Raw genomic sequence first — 14585 nt, 5'->3', positions numbered from 1 at the left:
GAGAGAGAGAGAGAGAGAGAGAGAGAGAGAGAGAGAGAGAGAGACAGGAGAAGCTCACACAGAATACAGTCTTCTAATGCTAGGGAATCTAGATTTTATTCTAAGCATGAGGAGGAGTCACTGAAGTGATATGATACTAATTATGATTTCTTTTGGAGATAGAGTCTTATGCATCATTGGCTGACCTCCCACTTGATATGTAGATGAGGATGACCTTGAATTTTTAATCCTCCTGCCTCTACTTCCAGAGTGCTGGGATATGGGTGTGGGCCACCATACCTAGTTTATATGGTGTGGGGACTTGAGCCCAGGACTTTGTGTGTGCTAGACAAGCACTCTACCAGCTGAGCTACAGTCCAGCCCCTTAATTACATTTTCAAAAGACTGGTCTGGTTTCTGTGTGAAGCACAGATGTCATGGGGAAAAGATGAAGCACAGAGTCCACTTAGGATGTGCTGTAGTCTAGGAGAGAAAAGTCAGTGGTCTGGCACAGATAGTAGCCACAAAGGCAGTAAGAAGTGGTAGCCCGTGGGATATAGTTTGTAGATAGATTAATGTTATAACTTGCTGAGAGTTTGGATGGGGGGTGTGGTAGCCAGGTTTCAACCATCCTCACTTCCTGGTTAATGTCCTCGTGAAGTCTTTCCGGAGCCACACTGAATTGAAGTGGCCTGTGTAATTGATGGAGCATTACAGAAATGGTAGAGGTGACTTCTGTGTCTTAGTTGTGAGATAGCGTGACTCTTGCTTTGCTTCCTCTTGAGTCACTTGCTTTGTGGAGAGCCAGATACTATGCCATGGGATGCTTCAGCAGCTCCCTCTAGCAGTCCATGCAATGAAGAACTAAAGTCTCTGACTAGAAATTGGCAGCCACGTAGCAGGCATATGAGTGAGCCATCTTTTTAACACATCTTTCAGCCTCAGGACTGCATCCCTGGCTACCACCTTGACTGCAACCTTAAAAGAGACCCTAGTCAGAGTCAGTTGTGCACCAATCTCTGACCCACAGAAAATACATGGGATAATAAATATCCATTGTGATTTTTAAATTGCTTATGTTGAGGCTATCTGTCATGCAGCAAAAGGAAATCAAGGACAGAAAGAGCAAGGAGCCTCAGACTACCTCAAGGTTACAGCCTAAGCAACCGGTTGTGTGATGGTAGCATAGAAATTGGGAAGACAAGGAACTAGTTGGTTTGAGGGGGACAACTGAGTATTCTTATTTGGATAGGCTGTGTTTGCCCTATTAGATATCGAGATGAAGATGTTGAATAAGCAATTGAATGTATGAATTTGAAGCTCAGAGACATGAGTTAGGCTAATGGTACATATTTGAGGCTCAGAGATACATGTGACATATGACACTGTGACAATGAATAGAATCACCCCAGACAGATAGCTAAGAGGTTCAAAGGCTGAGTTCTGGAGATTTAACACTGAGAAGTGAAGAGGAGGAGGGGCAGACATAAAGACTGATAGTGCAGTTGGGAAGTATCAGGATGGTCAGTGGAAGATGGTGTTCTCGAAGCCGGGTGAAAAAGGCATTTTGAGTTGACTGTCATTACCTGGATCAAAAGTCACCAAAAAGGCCAAGATGAAGATATCTTCTGCTCACTGGGTTTGGCAACACAGAAGGACTTTAACTTTGACAAATGTAGTCTTCAGTGAGAATCTGGGGAGGGGAGTCTGATAGGTGTGTGTGGGAGAAACTAATGGGAGAAGAGACAGAAACAAGCAAGGCAGCTTGTTTTCAATGAATCTGCTGTACAGGTTGAGGAATTGTTATGAAAGGACAAAGTGAGACCACTTCTGACTTGAGGTCCTTGGACAATTGAGAGTGGATATGCACACAAAGGCAGAGGGTGAAACTTGGTAGAAATGTGGTCCCTCATCCATTCTAAGATAAGGGAATATGTGTGCAGTATAAGCAGGTTAGAAGTGGTGATGCAGATGATGGAATGGGATGTTATCTTCTTTATGCAAATTTAGCATCTTGGAACCCAGATCAAATTACAGAGAGAATTTCGTACACCAGCAATGCCTGCAATATCTGATAAACATCATAAAACTAAGTAGGAATGTACTGACATCGTTAAAAACACAGAGAAGTTATTATGGTGACATTTTAGTTCTAAAATATTAGGGAAAGATTCCAACTTTATTTTGGCACTGTAGCCTTAGTTTGCATTTTTCCTTAAACAATATGAAACAAATCTTGGTTATGATGTTTTGTATTTCTGTTTATTATCACCATGAGGTAGACACATCCATTTTTATTTTGGTGTATGTTTTATGTTGTGGTGTGTATGTGAGGCGTGTGTGTGTGTGTGTGTGTGTGTGTGTGTGTGTTCACTATGGTGTGTGTGGTGCATGGGAATGTGAAGGTGTATGACCCATGTGCACACATGTGCACACATGTGGAGGCCAGAGAAGGACACTGGTTTTCTTCTGTCACTCTTCACCTTATTTCCTTAGGACAGTGTCTCTCATGGAACTGGAAGCTCAAGGTTTCATCTAGTCTGGCTGGGCAGGAACTCTAGGTACCAGCCTGTTTCCACCCCACAGTGCTGTGGTTATGGTTACAGCCATGTATAGCCATGCCTAGATTTTTATGTGGGTGCTGGGGATTCAAATTCAGCTCTTATCCACTGAGCCATCACTGCACCTCTTCAACTACTGTTTTATTATGTACTGTGTCACTTATATTACTTTCATCTGTAGTATAGCCATACTGGAAAGCAAGCTTTTATCTATCTGTCTATCTATCTATCTATCTATCTATCTATCTATCTATCATCTATCATGTCTTCTATCATCCATCTATCATCTATCATCTTTCTATCATCTATCTATCTATCTATCAATCTATCAATCTATCTATCATCAGTCTATCTATCATCTATCATCTATCTATCATATGTCTTCTATCATCCAAAGGTGGTAGAAAATCATGGTTAAGAGCAGGGTGGACCTGGAACTGATTCAGTTCAAATCCTTGTTTTGACCCTAATTTTATTTCTGTTTCTCACCTGGAAAATGAGATAAAATAGTAATATCTACATAGCATTATTGTAAAGATTAAAAAAAAAACCCTATCTTTGAAATAGGTTTATGGCACCAACAATAAGCATTATCTATTATTCCAATCGGCATCATTACATTTGCTGAAGACCACCAGGTCAGCATATCTTACTTGCACTGTTGTGATTGCATCCTACCTGGACACAAAGCTTTGCCCTTTTAGAAACCTTTCTTTACACGGATACATCAGTAGTTGCCATTATGCTAGAATGGTCCCTAACTTCTATGTCCTGTTCCACAAGGCTTTGCATGTCCAGCCCATCTAACTCTTCAATCTCATATCATGTAACATCCCCTAGTTGACTTAAGGCCTGAGCTGTCTAGCATTGGTAGCCCATTAAGTCCTTTGTATTTGTCCACTTCTAAATGAACTTTGCTCTATGTATGCAATGTATATCAAAGTCCCAAGACTTGGTGTAAAGTAGAGCATTTGAAATATGACACTAATTACACAAAATTTGCATCTTAGATGATAACATTTTGGATCTATATCGTAAAAGAACACACATTAGATTAATTTTGTCTGTGTTACTTATTTTTTAAATCATCTATCTATCTATCATCTATCATCATCATCTATCTATCATCTATCATCTATATCTATCTATCTATCATCTATCTATCTATCTATCTATCTATCATCTATCTTTCTATCTATCATCTGTCTCATCTATCTATCTATCTATCTATCTATATCTATCTATCATCTATATCTATCTATCTATCTATCATCTATCTATCATATCTATCTATCTATCTATCATCTATCACCTATCTATCTATAGGCAGGGACTCACTACGTATCCCTGAGTAACCTGGAATTCACTATGTAGACAATATAGAACACACTGGCCTTGAACTCACAGAGATCCTCCTGCCTCTGCCTCCTGAGTGTCTGGATTAAAGGCGTGCACCACCCCCACAGTGAAAGCTTATTTGGGGACTTATTTTTTTTCTTTCCTGGGACAGGAGGTAGGTATGACACACCTCATTGAATACAGTGGCTTCCATTGTGTTCACATAATGTGACAGACATTTGTGTCATTCCTAAGCTTCATGTCCCAGCAGAATTGGGTTTGGTTATCCTTACTTTCTTTTTCAAAGATTGAAGATAGAGGAAGATTAAGCCATGTAGAAAAACTGGAATTTATTGTCAGACTGGGATGTTATGATGACCAGTACCCAGGTGAGGCAGTGCAAATCCCACGTAGCAGATGACTTGTCCCTGTCCTTACCGATGCTTCCTTGGTGTTAGTCTCCTCTGATGCTGACTTGGCAACCTTCTGAATGATGGGGGCAATGTTGGTGGGTCCATAGAGCTGGAGCTTAGGAAGACAGCTCTGGTAGGCCTCCACAACTCCTTGAATTCCTAAAGAGAAATTGGCAAAGAGCAACAGTTCCATATAGTCCCTTCAAATATATTTGTTATCAAACACACACAAAAATAAAACATTAACTTTCTCCAGTGAGCCCTTATCAATACCACACTTATATATTGAAGATAAAAAGCAATACTATACCAGTTATGTTGCTGCCCCAGTGAAATCAATCTCCACAATGAGTCAAAAGCTATCATTTCCACAGAATTGTCTGCACATAAGATTTTATTAGATCTTCAGAGTCTAATGAAACAGATCTTAAATCTATTTTTATAGACCAAGAATCGAAGGCTTAATGTTACATGGTCTGCCCTAGGTCACAGAGAGGGTGAGCTGCAAACTCAGGACATAAACCCAGGCCATCTGGCTCTAAGAACCTCTAAGCAAGTTGGTGCCAACGGTCTGGATTCATACCATGTTATTGATTTTATAGTATATACCTCTTGTACTGCCTGTGATTATCATGTGTACATGTGATCATCTCTCCAGATATTAAAACTCCCTGAGGGCAACAATTATGACTTCCCACTCACTTCTGTATCCCCACCAAGGAGCCTATTAACTTTGTTGAGAACACACTAAGTAAATAATGAATGAACAAACGGCTGGCACATGCATTGACAGGGAGTTATGAGAAGTGACATCAATCTCATTTAAAGGAGGGCATTCAGGAGGGAGACATGGCTCAGTGGTTAAGAACACTGTTCTTACAGAAGCCCTAGGTTCGAATTCCAGCACCCACATGGCAGCTAACAACTGTCCATAACTCCAGTTCCACAGGATCCGACAGCCTCTTCTGTCCCCCTTGGGCATTGCACGACATGGGTGCCCTTACCTACATGCAGGCAATACATGCAGACACATAAAATAAAAATAATAAAGTATTTTTTTTAAAGGAGGGCATTCATCCTGGGATCATGTGATCCCAGGAAATAGAAAAGGCTGGGACTCTGCTGGGAGAGGCGACTCTGCCTGTGCAGTAATCCAGGTGTGGCAGGATGGGTTTTGGCCACATTTCATGCTCCAGTCTGGTCCCATAGAAGACCATTATAAACAAATTGCCATTAGAGATTCATTTTACTTGATGGATGCTCATGATGTCTGTGCCTGTGTTACTCCTGCTTTCCCTTTCATCTTTCTTGACACCCAAACAGCACTGGTCTTGATTTTGACCACAGGGATTCACGAGTCACCCCTGACAGTGTTCTGCATAGCCACTACGCACTGCAGATCAGCTTACTGGCAACTTGGATGAGAAAGTTCTGTTCTGCTCTGCTGTCTATACATTTCCAAACTTATTAGAAATGCTCCATTTAGCTCACCCTGCCAAAAGCACAGATGCCAATCATTCCACAGGCAGATGCAACATTTCACAGTGGAGTTTGGTAGCTAAGTGGTTCTGAATGGAAGTTCCTCGTCTCTTTTGAGAATTTTGGTTCTGAGTTTTTGCCTAAGGTAAGCAAGACTGATTTCCTTTCCCAAAACACCAGGCAGATGAACTCAGAGAGTGTGAAACGGTAATGAATGGGGTATGTTTTACATTCTCCTTAAAGAATGGGGATGTCTGGAGAAGAGGATATAGCCTAAGCCATAACAATCTGGGGGTGAGAGACATGGGGAGAGATTGCTACCTGAACAAGGACAAGGTCATAGAGGATTCTGTGTTCAGACCCAATGATATTTCTATTATAGACTTGGGTATTAAGTGCCAAGTTTGTGAAAGAAACTATAGAGTGCTCTACTCCCCTTGCTATGTCTGAATTAATCCTGGAACAGCTCACTTCCTCCTCCAGAAGAGGGAAGAGACAAATATGGACACTTATATTCTAAAAATAACTTTTCCTCACTCACAGCCTCAGAGGCACTTGGCTCTATTTGTTACTTAGAAAACAAGAAAAGTAATTAGAAAACAAAAATGTATCATAATGGTCATTGCGGTCTTGGCATCATTATTTTGAGGAATCATGGTCAGGAATTTCTGGCTAGAAAAAAAACCAACAAAAAACACGGACTGGACTGAGACTTTTAGCCTTTGAGCTCCTTTTCCAAGAAGGCTATGGAAACACTTGCTCACACTCACTGAGGCCACACCCTTTGCCCATGTGCTAGAAGTGTCAAATGATTTCCATGTTTCCCCCTCTCCTTAAACCTGCATGGGGGATGGGGATGGGGGTGAGGGTGGTAGGAGAGCTTGGGAAAAAAAAACTCGATGGATGAAAACTTACAAAGCAGAAAGAGGGATATCTCGTGATGGTCTATCATGGGAAAGAAATTGTCCTAATTTAAAACTTAATTAAATGTATTTTGGCTTAACTGGGTATGGCAGTGCATGCCTTTAATCCCAGCACTCGGGAGGCAGAGGCAGGTGGATCTCTGTAGATTAAGGCCAGCCTGGTCTACATAGGGAGTTCCAGGACAGCTGGGGCTACAGGGTGACACTTATCTCAAAAAAAAAAAAAAAATTATTTTGGCCAGAAGAAGTCAGGGTGGTGCTGTAAGTGCAAGATCGTGTCAGTACTCGGTCTCTCCTGGGGCTTATTTTCCTGCAGTTACTGTGGTTCTTTGTTGTTTTTGGAGCACTGTGGTTTATTTGGATCCACAGAGCCACTTCTGTGCTGTAGACAGGATAACTGATATGCTACATCCCTGCAGAAAAACTGGACCAGGGAAAGGCATACATGGACTGGCTCTACCACGCTGGCTTCCTCTCCCATTGTGATTTACCTGCACATTCGGGGTTGTCTTCATTAAAGTTGATTGCAAAGTCATGAGAGACCTAGACACCAATTAAAATTTTAGAAAAGGAAGAAAGGAGAATTACAATTTTAATCTAGTAAGGAGGCACTGGGGTTTAGGGTTTGCAAACCAATTCAGTTACATTCATTATGTGTTAAACAGAGGGGAACATCTTAAGCCATTATACAATCAATCTGAGATGGAGGGTGAATTCTCAGCTCCCTGTGAACCTGAGGTGACAGGAAGATTTTCAAGAATCAGATAAATGCTGGCAGGAGGGGAGAGAGTGAAGCATATTAAAAAAAAAAAAAGATTTCAGGGGCTAGAGAGATGGCTCAGCAGTTGAGAACACTGGTTGTTCTTGCAGAAGACCCAGGTCCGAATCCCAGCACCCACATGACAGCTAGCAACTGTCCATAGCTCCAGTCCCAGGGGATCCGACAGCTTCTTCTGTCCTCCATGAGTATTGCATGACACGGGTGCACTTGCTTACCTGCAGGCAATACACATATACATATAGCATAAAAATACTTAAAAAAAAAAGATTTCAGAAAGTTGTAACTCCAAATAGTTTCTAGATACAAATGGTCACTGACTGAAGGCTTAGATTTAGATTTGGGTAAGGTCTTATTTGGACCCATTGGGTTTAAGAAAAAATAATTTAATCAACTAAGCTGTCTGCTGGACACGGTATTGCTTATAGAGGCTCCAGCTAAGCTGTTGACATTTAGGAATCGTTCTAACAGATACACAGAATTACAGAGCAGGAAGATTTTCATGTACACACAGATAAAAGAGAATGCATTTTATTTTTGAAAAACAAAGTAACATATGCTGTAATCTTCCAACATAATCCTCCTGCCTGGCAAGGTCTATGCATTAAATTAGATAACATACTAATTAGTATTTCCTTCCCCAGAAAATTCTGATAAAAGAAATGGAATATTCTGATATCTGTATGTTTTTATCGTTTTTATCAAATCGTATAGAATGTCATGGAACATTCAATTTCAAAGGAAGTTTCTGACTGCTGACTCTCTTGGGTGCTAAAAACCAGGCCACTGTGTTGAAAGACAGGGCTTTTCTTAGTGGGAGGTCACAGGTGATGCAGCTGGAGTGGTCCTTTACCCTCGGTAGTTCTGGGCATGTCAGCCAACTTCCAACCACCCTGATTGATTCATTGACCTTAGAGTTTCCTCCGGCCTGCTCTGTCTGCCCAAGGCACATACTACATACACTGGCATTGGCGATATGGGTTTTCCCTAGGGACCTCTGAATGGCTATGTTTTGAGACCCTGGAGATCAGCTTTTTAAAGTGTTTGCTCAGTCTCTGACCATAACGGTAGTGACCAAAGAACCCTGTAATTGGACCTTTAGAAGACCTACGCAGAACACCAGGATTTCAACAAAGGCAGGCACAGAGAAGCTAATCTCACTACTTCTGAAAGGCATTTCACATCCTGGGCCCCACGACAATCATTACACGGAGACGAGAGTGAGCCTACTGAGAAGTCCAGCTTCCCCGCACACCTGGACCACGCACAGTGAACAGCCCCGCCTCCACTTACCGTGTACTCTGGGGGGATCCTGGCACCAAACCCAAAAGCTGGGAACATTTTGTCACTGGAATTAAAGTTAAAAAAAAGGAGTGAGAGAGAGAGAGAGAGAAAGAAAGTGCTTCATTTGTTCATCTACGAAGGAAAGAAGCATGAATCCGAGTATCCTTATATCCTCTCCAGGCGCAGTGCCAACCCAAGCACTGACTCACACTTGGTGAATGGCAAGAGCATGGGTAATTAAAATTAAGAAACAGTCTCTTAGGTTCGTCAAAGTCATTAGTATGTACCTTCTTCCCTTAATTTTCTTTTCTAAATTTGATAGCCAAAAGTAAAACGGCCCCAGAATTCACACACATCCCAATACGTATCCTGACATTCGGTCTCCTTGGAAAAGTGTTCAGGAATTTGGTGACTTCAAACAACGGCTGCATTAGGATCTTTCACACACATAATCTTTACAAACATTTTGAAGAAAGAGATTATTATTCCCATTTTTCATGTAGGCAGACACCTTGAGAAACAGCATCGCTTACTCAACACCATGCTGCTGATTAGAGCCACAGCTCAAATACAGACAAGCCAGCGTCCAAGGGGGGGTTAGTCCAAGGAAGGGGAAGCTTGTTAGGCTGCTACCCGAATAAGCATAGCTTCATCTGTAGAATCCATTGTAATATCCTGAGCCTCTCCATTTTATGTAAGTTTAACAGGTCAATCATCTGGTCATAGGACCACCCCTAGGAAGGTGGGTTATGCTAAATAGATGGGCAGAATACCTAGTGTGTTAATGAGATAATGAGTTTTTCCTGCCTGGAATCCCACCTACTAGCAAAGAACTCAGTGTAGAACTTCTGGACTAGCTACAGCCATGTAGTCCATGAATTTGTCCGCTTCCCTGAGTTCTTTAGGGAAGAGTGATTTCTCCTTTTCTTTATGACTCTCCAACATGCTTTCTTTAAGGCTTTGGGCTGCCCCTGGCATCTTGTATTTCTTTACTTTCTCTAAAGCTTCCTTCTCCCAGCCTTGTGACTGCCAGTCACGTGTCTGACCGCCATGCAGGCTGTAAACCTGCATCCATTCTCCTCCTCAAGGCAGCTACCAAGGTTACCAGCTATTTCTAATATCATTGTAAAAGCTTAATTCGGCTGGTTCAGAACTTTTTGAGTCTGGGTAATCTTTCCTGGTGGTCCTGAACTCTAACATTCTCACGTCTACAACTGTAACATATACATGAGCAGCAAGAAATTATTTGCATGTCTTTTTCCTGAATTCAAAGGGACCCTGTCTTTTTGGTGTTTTAGATAGGATCTTACTCCGTAGCCTAGATTGGTGTAGAATTTGCTCTGTAGCATAGACTGTCTTTGAACTCAATGGCAATCCTCCTGCTTCAGCCTTCCAAGTGCTGGGATTGCAGACATGCCATTGTGCCCAGCTGTATTAATATCTTTACATTCCCACTGCTCTTGACTCTTCCCACACCTTCATCATTGTATCTGCCATGGAACGTGTACTCAGGTCCATGATTAATAATCCGTGCAGTTTATAAAGCAGAATTATGAGAGTCACATCTGTCCTTTGGCTTGGTTTCTCTTAAAATCATTAGAAGTTATCTCTAAATTATAAATTCACGTGTATTGTATCTTAACTGAAACAGTACTGTACTATAGTTAAAAAAGGATGGGAAGGGAAGTACTACCATTGATTGACACATGCAATGTGACATTAGCCTAGATGCTGTATTTTACTTATTTAATTCTTACACAACCCTGGAAGTTCCTTTTATTCTTCTTAGAAGGACTGAGTGAGAGACCTAACCGTGATTACCAGAGAGGATTATGGGATTCCAAAGCCCATGTCTTTTCTAATTACTATTGTACTTTAATAACTATATGTAGTATTAACATCATTTCCTATTGGCAATTCTAGTACCCAGATCCCTGACTAGGCAACAAACAAGACCTTTCTTAAGCAAACTGTGCACTATCAGGAAGGCGTGGCAATGGGGCTCTGGAATATTGATCTTGGCAGAAGGCATGTACTTCCCGTGCCATTCACCTTGTTCTTCGTCTCCTATTAAGAACACAACTGACATTTGTTCTTGGAACAATTCCTACATCTTTCATTTCTTCATAGTGTTAGTCAAGGGAAAACAGGGAATTCAGATAAGGGGTCACCTCTGAATGTCTTCTGTAAACAAAAGAGGATATTAACCCTGGAGGAACAACCCCTACTTTCTGATTGACTTCAACAAATTCAAAGAAACTAAGCCAGATGAGATCTCATTCCTCCCTTCCTGATTTAGAAGTTGTTAACAACCAATGATGGTTTTGCAAAACTTTTCAAACACAGTCAATTCTAGCAATTTGGGGTTAGAGATAGAGAGAAGCCAGAAGTTTCCAAAGTTAAAGTTTAAATTCTCGAAAAGATTACTGGCTTCCTCTTGTCCTCACTGCTGTGTCAAGCCAGGCTCTGTTGTACATGGCACCTAGCATGTATTAGAGAAAATATCACTGCTGGTAAGTAGAGACTCACTACAGATTATAGAAGATTAGCCACAGAGTTGAGAAACGAAACAAAACAAAACACTTCTGGTCCTTGGAAGACTGAAAAACTTGGCCTCAGCAATTCCTCCTTGGCCTGAACAAGAGAAGTAGGTGAGGGAGAAAATCATCAGTCTAGAAGTAGACTTTCCTGGTTGGAGCAGAATCCTGGGTCTTCCACTTCACAGATGCCCCAAGGGTCAGAGCCAAGAAGATGTGAGACTGTACATCCTTGTTTTCTTCTTTGATGAGTTTAGGAGGGGTGAGACCTAGTATTCATTTCAGTCACTGAACCAGTGTCCCAGCCTTAGTGATATTCCTTTTATACCTGCTAAGCCACCCTTGGGGATTTGAAGCTTGCTGAGCTTCATGTACTATTATGTAATTGAGTTTCAAGAGTAGGACGGTAGGGAAAATGCCTCACCTACAAGGAGAATAATTAATGAGCTAGGAGAGCTGAGCTCCCTGAAGTTAACTACCATAAAGTGTCTAACTTATAAACGTACTAAAGAAAAACTCGGAGCCTTAGCACAATAGATTTAAAGTCCATTCTTCCAGCTTAAAAACAAAATCAGTCAGAAAGGAGTCTTGTGCAAGGATTAAGAGGAAGACAAGTTGAACCCAAATCAAGCATCAATATTCCAGTCCTTCAAAGAATTCAGCACTGGGTCCACTGGGCATTGAGCAAAAGGACCATTTAGCAAGTACTGGGAAGAAGATGGGCAAACACTGACAACCTGGAAATCCATGGATATATTAATTATCTAGCTGGTAAAGTCAGCACTTTTTACTGTCAAAATAAAACAATATAAACCACAATAAGAGGTTCATGTCCATCTGTGGTAATGAGGCAGCTGTCCTTAGCGTCATAGGAAATGACGAAGGCCAAATGCTTCCAGAGGGGAAATTTATTTTTAAGCGCATTTTCATCATTAAGGAAAACACTGAGCTAAAGCAGGATGGTAATAAAAGTCAAGCCAAATTACTGGATCTATAAGCCAATGGAAATCAACTCAGAGCAAGAGGCCTTTCAGAGAACCTGGGCAGTGATCTTGAACTGGAAGCACAAGAAACGCAGTGCCCTTCTGGGGACATGAAAGTGTGGCTTTAAAAAATAAATCAGTAGTCACTTCCTCTGCTTTCACACACATTCTCTGCTGAATTAGTCTTCTGGAAATATCTGTGATGGGAGGCCTGTTCTCTGTTCACACCTTTTATGTTGACTCTTCTCTTTACTTATTCTGAGTCTCAACCACTGTGCTGCACTGCGTCAGAGTACAGAGACCACAGGATCGAATACAGCAACAACTCTAAAGTGACTGATTCACTAGGAAACATATCTTTTGCCAGTCATGTCTTTGCTGATTTTCACTTAAAAAGTTGCTTGGAGGTGTAGCTCAGTGTTAGAATACCTGCCTACCATGTGTTAAGACTTCAACTTCAATACCTAGAATTGGGTGAAATAAAAAATCTGGGATGTGTTAATGTCAGTTAGTAGGCTATTAAAAATATATTTTGAGGGGATTAGAGAGATAACTAAGTGGTTAAGAGTGCTCTTGCAGAGGACCTGGGTTCAGTTCCCAGCACCCATACCAGGCAGCTTATAACCACCTGTAACTCACGTTCCAGAGGATCTGACACCCTCTTCTGGCCTCTGTGGGCACCTCGATGCACATAGTACACGTAAACTTATACAGGCATACACATATATAAACATGAATAAAAATAAATAAATATTTAAAAAGATATAATTTAATATACATATATATAGAGAGAGAGAAAGAGAGAGAGACTGTCCCGATGACTCATTGGGTAAATGTGCTGGTAACTTGAATTTGCCCGCTGAGACCCACATAGCAGAGGCAGAGAACTGACTCTTGAAAGGTGTCCTCAGACCTCCACATGCATACTGTGTCATGTACACAACACACACACACATACACACACACACACACACACACACACGAATAAATGTAATAACTTTTTGTATTATCAGCTATCGTATGATTTGGGGGGTTGTTATAAAACTTGGCATTGAAAGAACTAAGTAACACTGCAGCCAAAATCTATCTCCATGTATTTGTTTATAAGAACAAGTTTTTGTAGTATTTATATTGACAAAGACAAAAAATTGGTTAGAATTGATACTAGACACCACTATTCTGAGTGACAAGTAGCTCTCATTCACAGATATGTAAACTAAATGTGAACCCCTCTCCACACAATGTTTCATTAAGAGTTGATTTCCAAAACCTTTTTACTTCTTATAGGCAACAATTAAATACTGAAATTGCCAACATACGAATGTTTTTAGATCAATAATACATTAATAATAACTTTAATAAAAATTTAACCCAGAAGACATTTAAAATATTTTTAATATCTTAATCACAAAATATTTTATAAATTAAAAGATGAAATCTATACAGTATTCTTGTTTTCCTTGTAGACATGTATGATACAGTGATCAATAAGATGATTTCAAACAAAATTTATTATGATACATTAAGGGCTGGAGATGTAGCTCAATGGATAGAGTACCTGTCTAGCAGCTCAAGGCCTTGGGTTAATTCCTCTAGCACCACAAAAATAACTAGTTAAGCAAATAAATGTATTGGAAAAAAGATACATTGGGATGAAATCTTATGGAGGAAGGAAACAGAAAATGAATTGGTGAAGAAACAAAGTTTTCACTGAAACTGAAAATTTGTTCAGGTATTTAAAAATTATTTTATTTATTATTTTTATTTTATGCGTGTGTTTGCCTGCATGTATGCAAGCATACCACAAGTATACAATGCCCCGTAGAAGCTAGAAGAAGATGTTGGATCCCCCGGAACTGGAGTTAAGATGATTGTTAGCTGCCACATAGATGCTGGGATTTGAACCTGGGTCCTCTGCAAGAGCAGCCAGTGCTCTAAACCACTGAGCCATCTCTCCAGTCCCTGTTCACATATTTTTTAATGGATGAGTCTGATAGCCAATATGCACAATATTTAGATTCTAATGGAAAGTTACAAAAGTTATATAAGATTTTGTATGTCTGTGTGTGTGTGTGTGTGTGTGTGTGCATGTGTGTGTGTGTGTATTACACAGAACATCCCAAACCATCTTATTCAACTATACACCCACTTCCCAGGTGGCACCCTCCCATAGCTTCCCTCCCCCAATGAAAGCCCTTATACTCTGATATCCCTACTACTGTCTGCTGTGTTGACGGCACCCCCAGCCATTCCCCACTACTTGTCCATCTGGTGAATCTAGTCAGCCTATCTAGAGGTCTTTGTTTTAGG

General features: G+C 40.8%; 1 protein-coding gene across 6 annotated transcripts in view; it reads right to left on the bottom strand.

Moving 5' to 3' along the window:
* Cpne4 (copine 4) overlaps positions 1 to 14585 on the bottom strand; it is a 592536-nt gene that overhangs the window by 16249 nt on the left and 561702 nt on the right. For all 6 annotated transcript variants that reach the window (XM_008825090.2, XM_008825091.3, XM_029559677.1 and 3 more), the window contains 3 exons: positions 8765 to 8819; positions 7185 to 7236; positions 4317 to 4450 (listed from right to left, as the gene is read on the bottom strand). In XM_008825090.2, coding sequence (XP_008823312.1) covers positions 4317 to 4450; positions 7185 to 7236; positions 8765 to 8819 — 241 coding nt within the window. The remainder of the gene's footprint in view (positions 1 to 4316; positions 4451 to 7184; positions 7237 to 8764; positions 8820 to 14585) is intronic.

This window comes from Nannospalax galili, unplaced genomic scaffold, assembly GCF_000622305.1.
Source record: "Nannospalax galili isolate Female #2095 unplaced genomic scaffold, S.galili_v1.0 scaffold369, whole genome shotgun sequence".
NCBI lineage: Eukaryota > Metazoa > Chordata > Mammalia > Rodentia > Spalacidae > Nannospalax > Nannospalax galili.
This window is presented reverse-complemented; position numbering and strand designations above follow the sequence as displayed.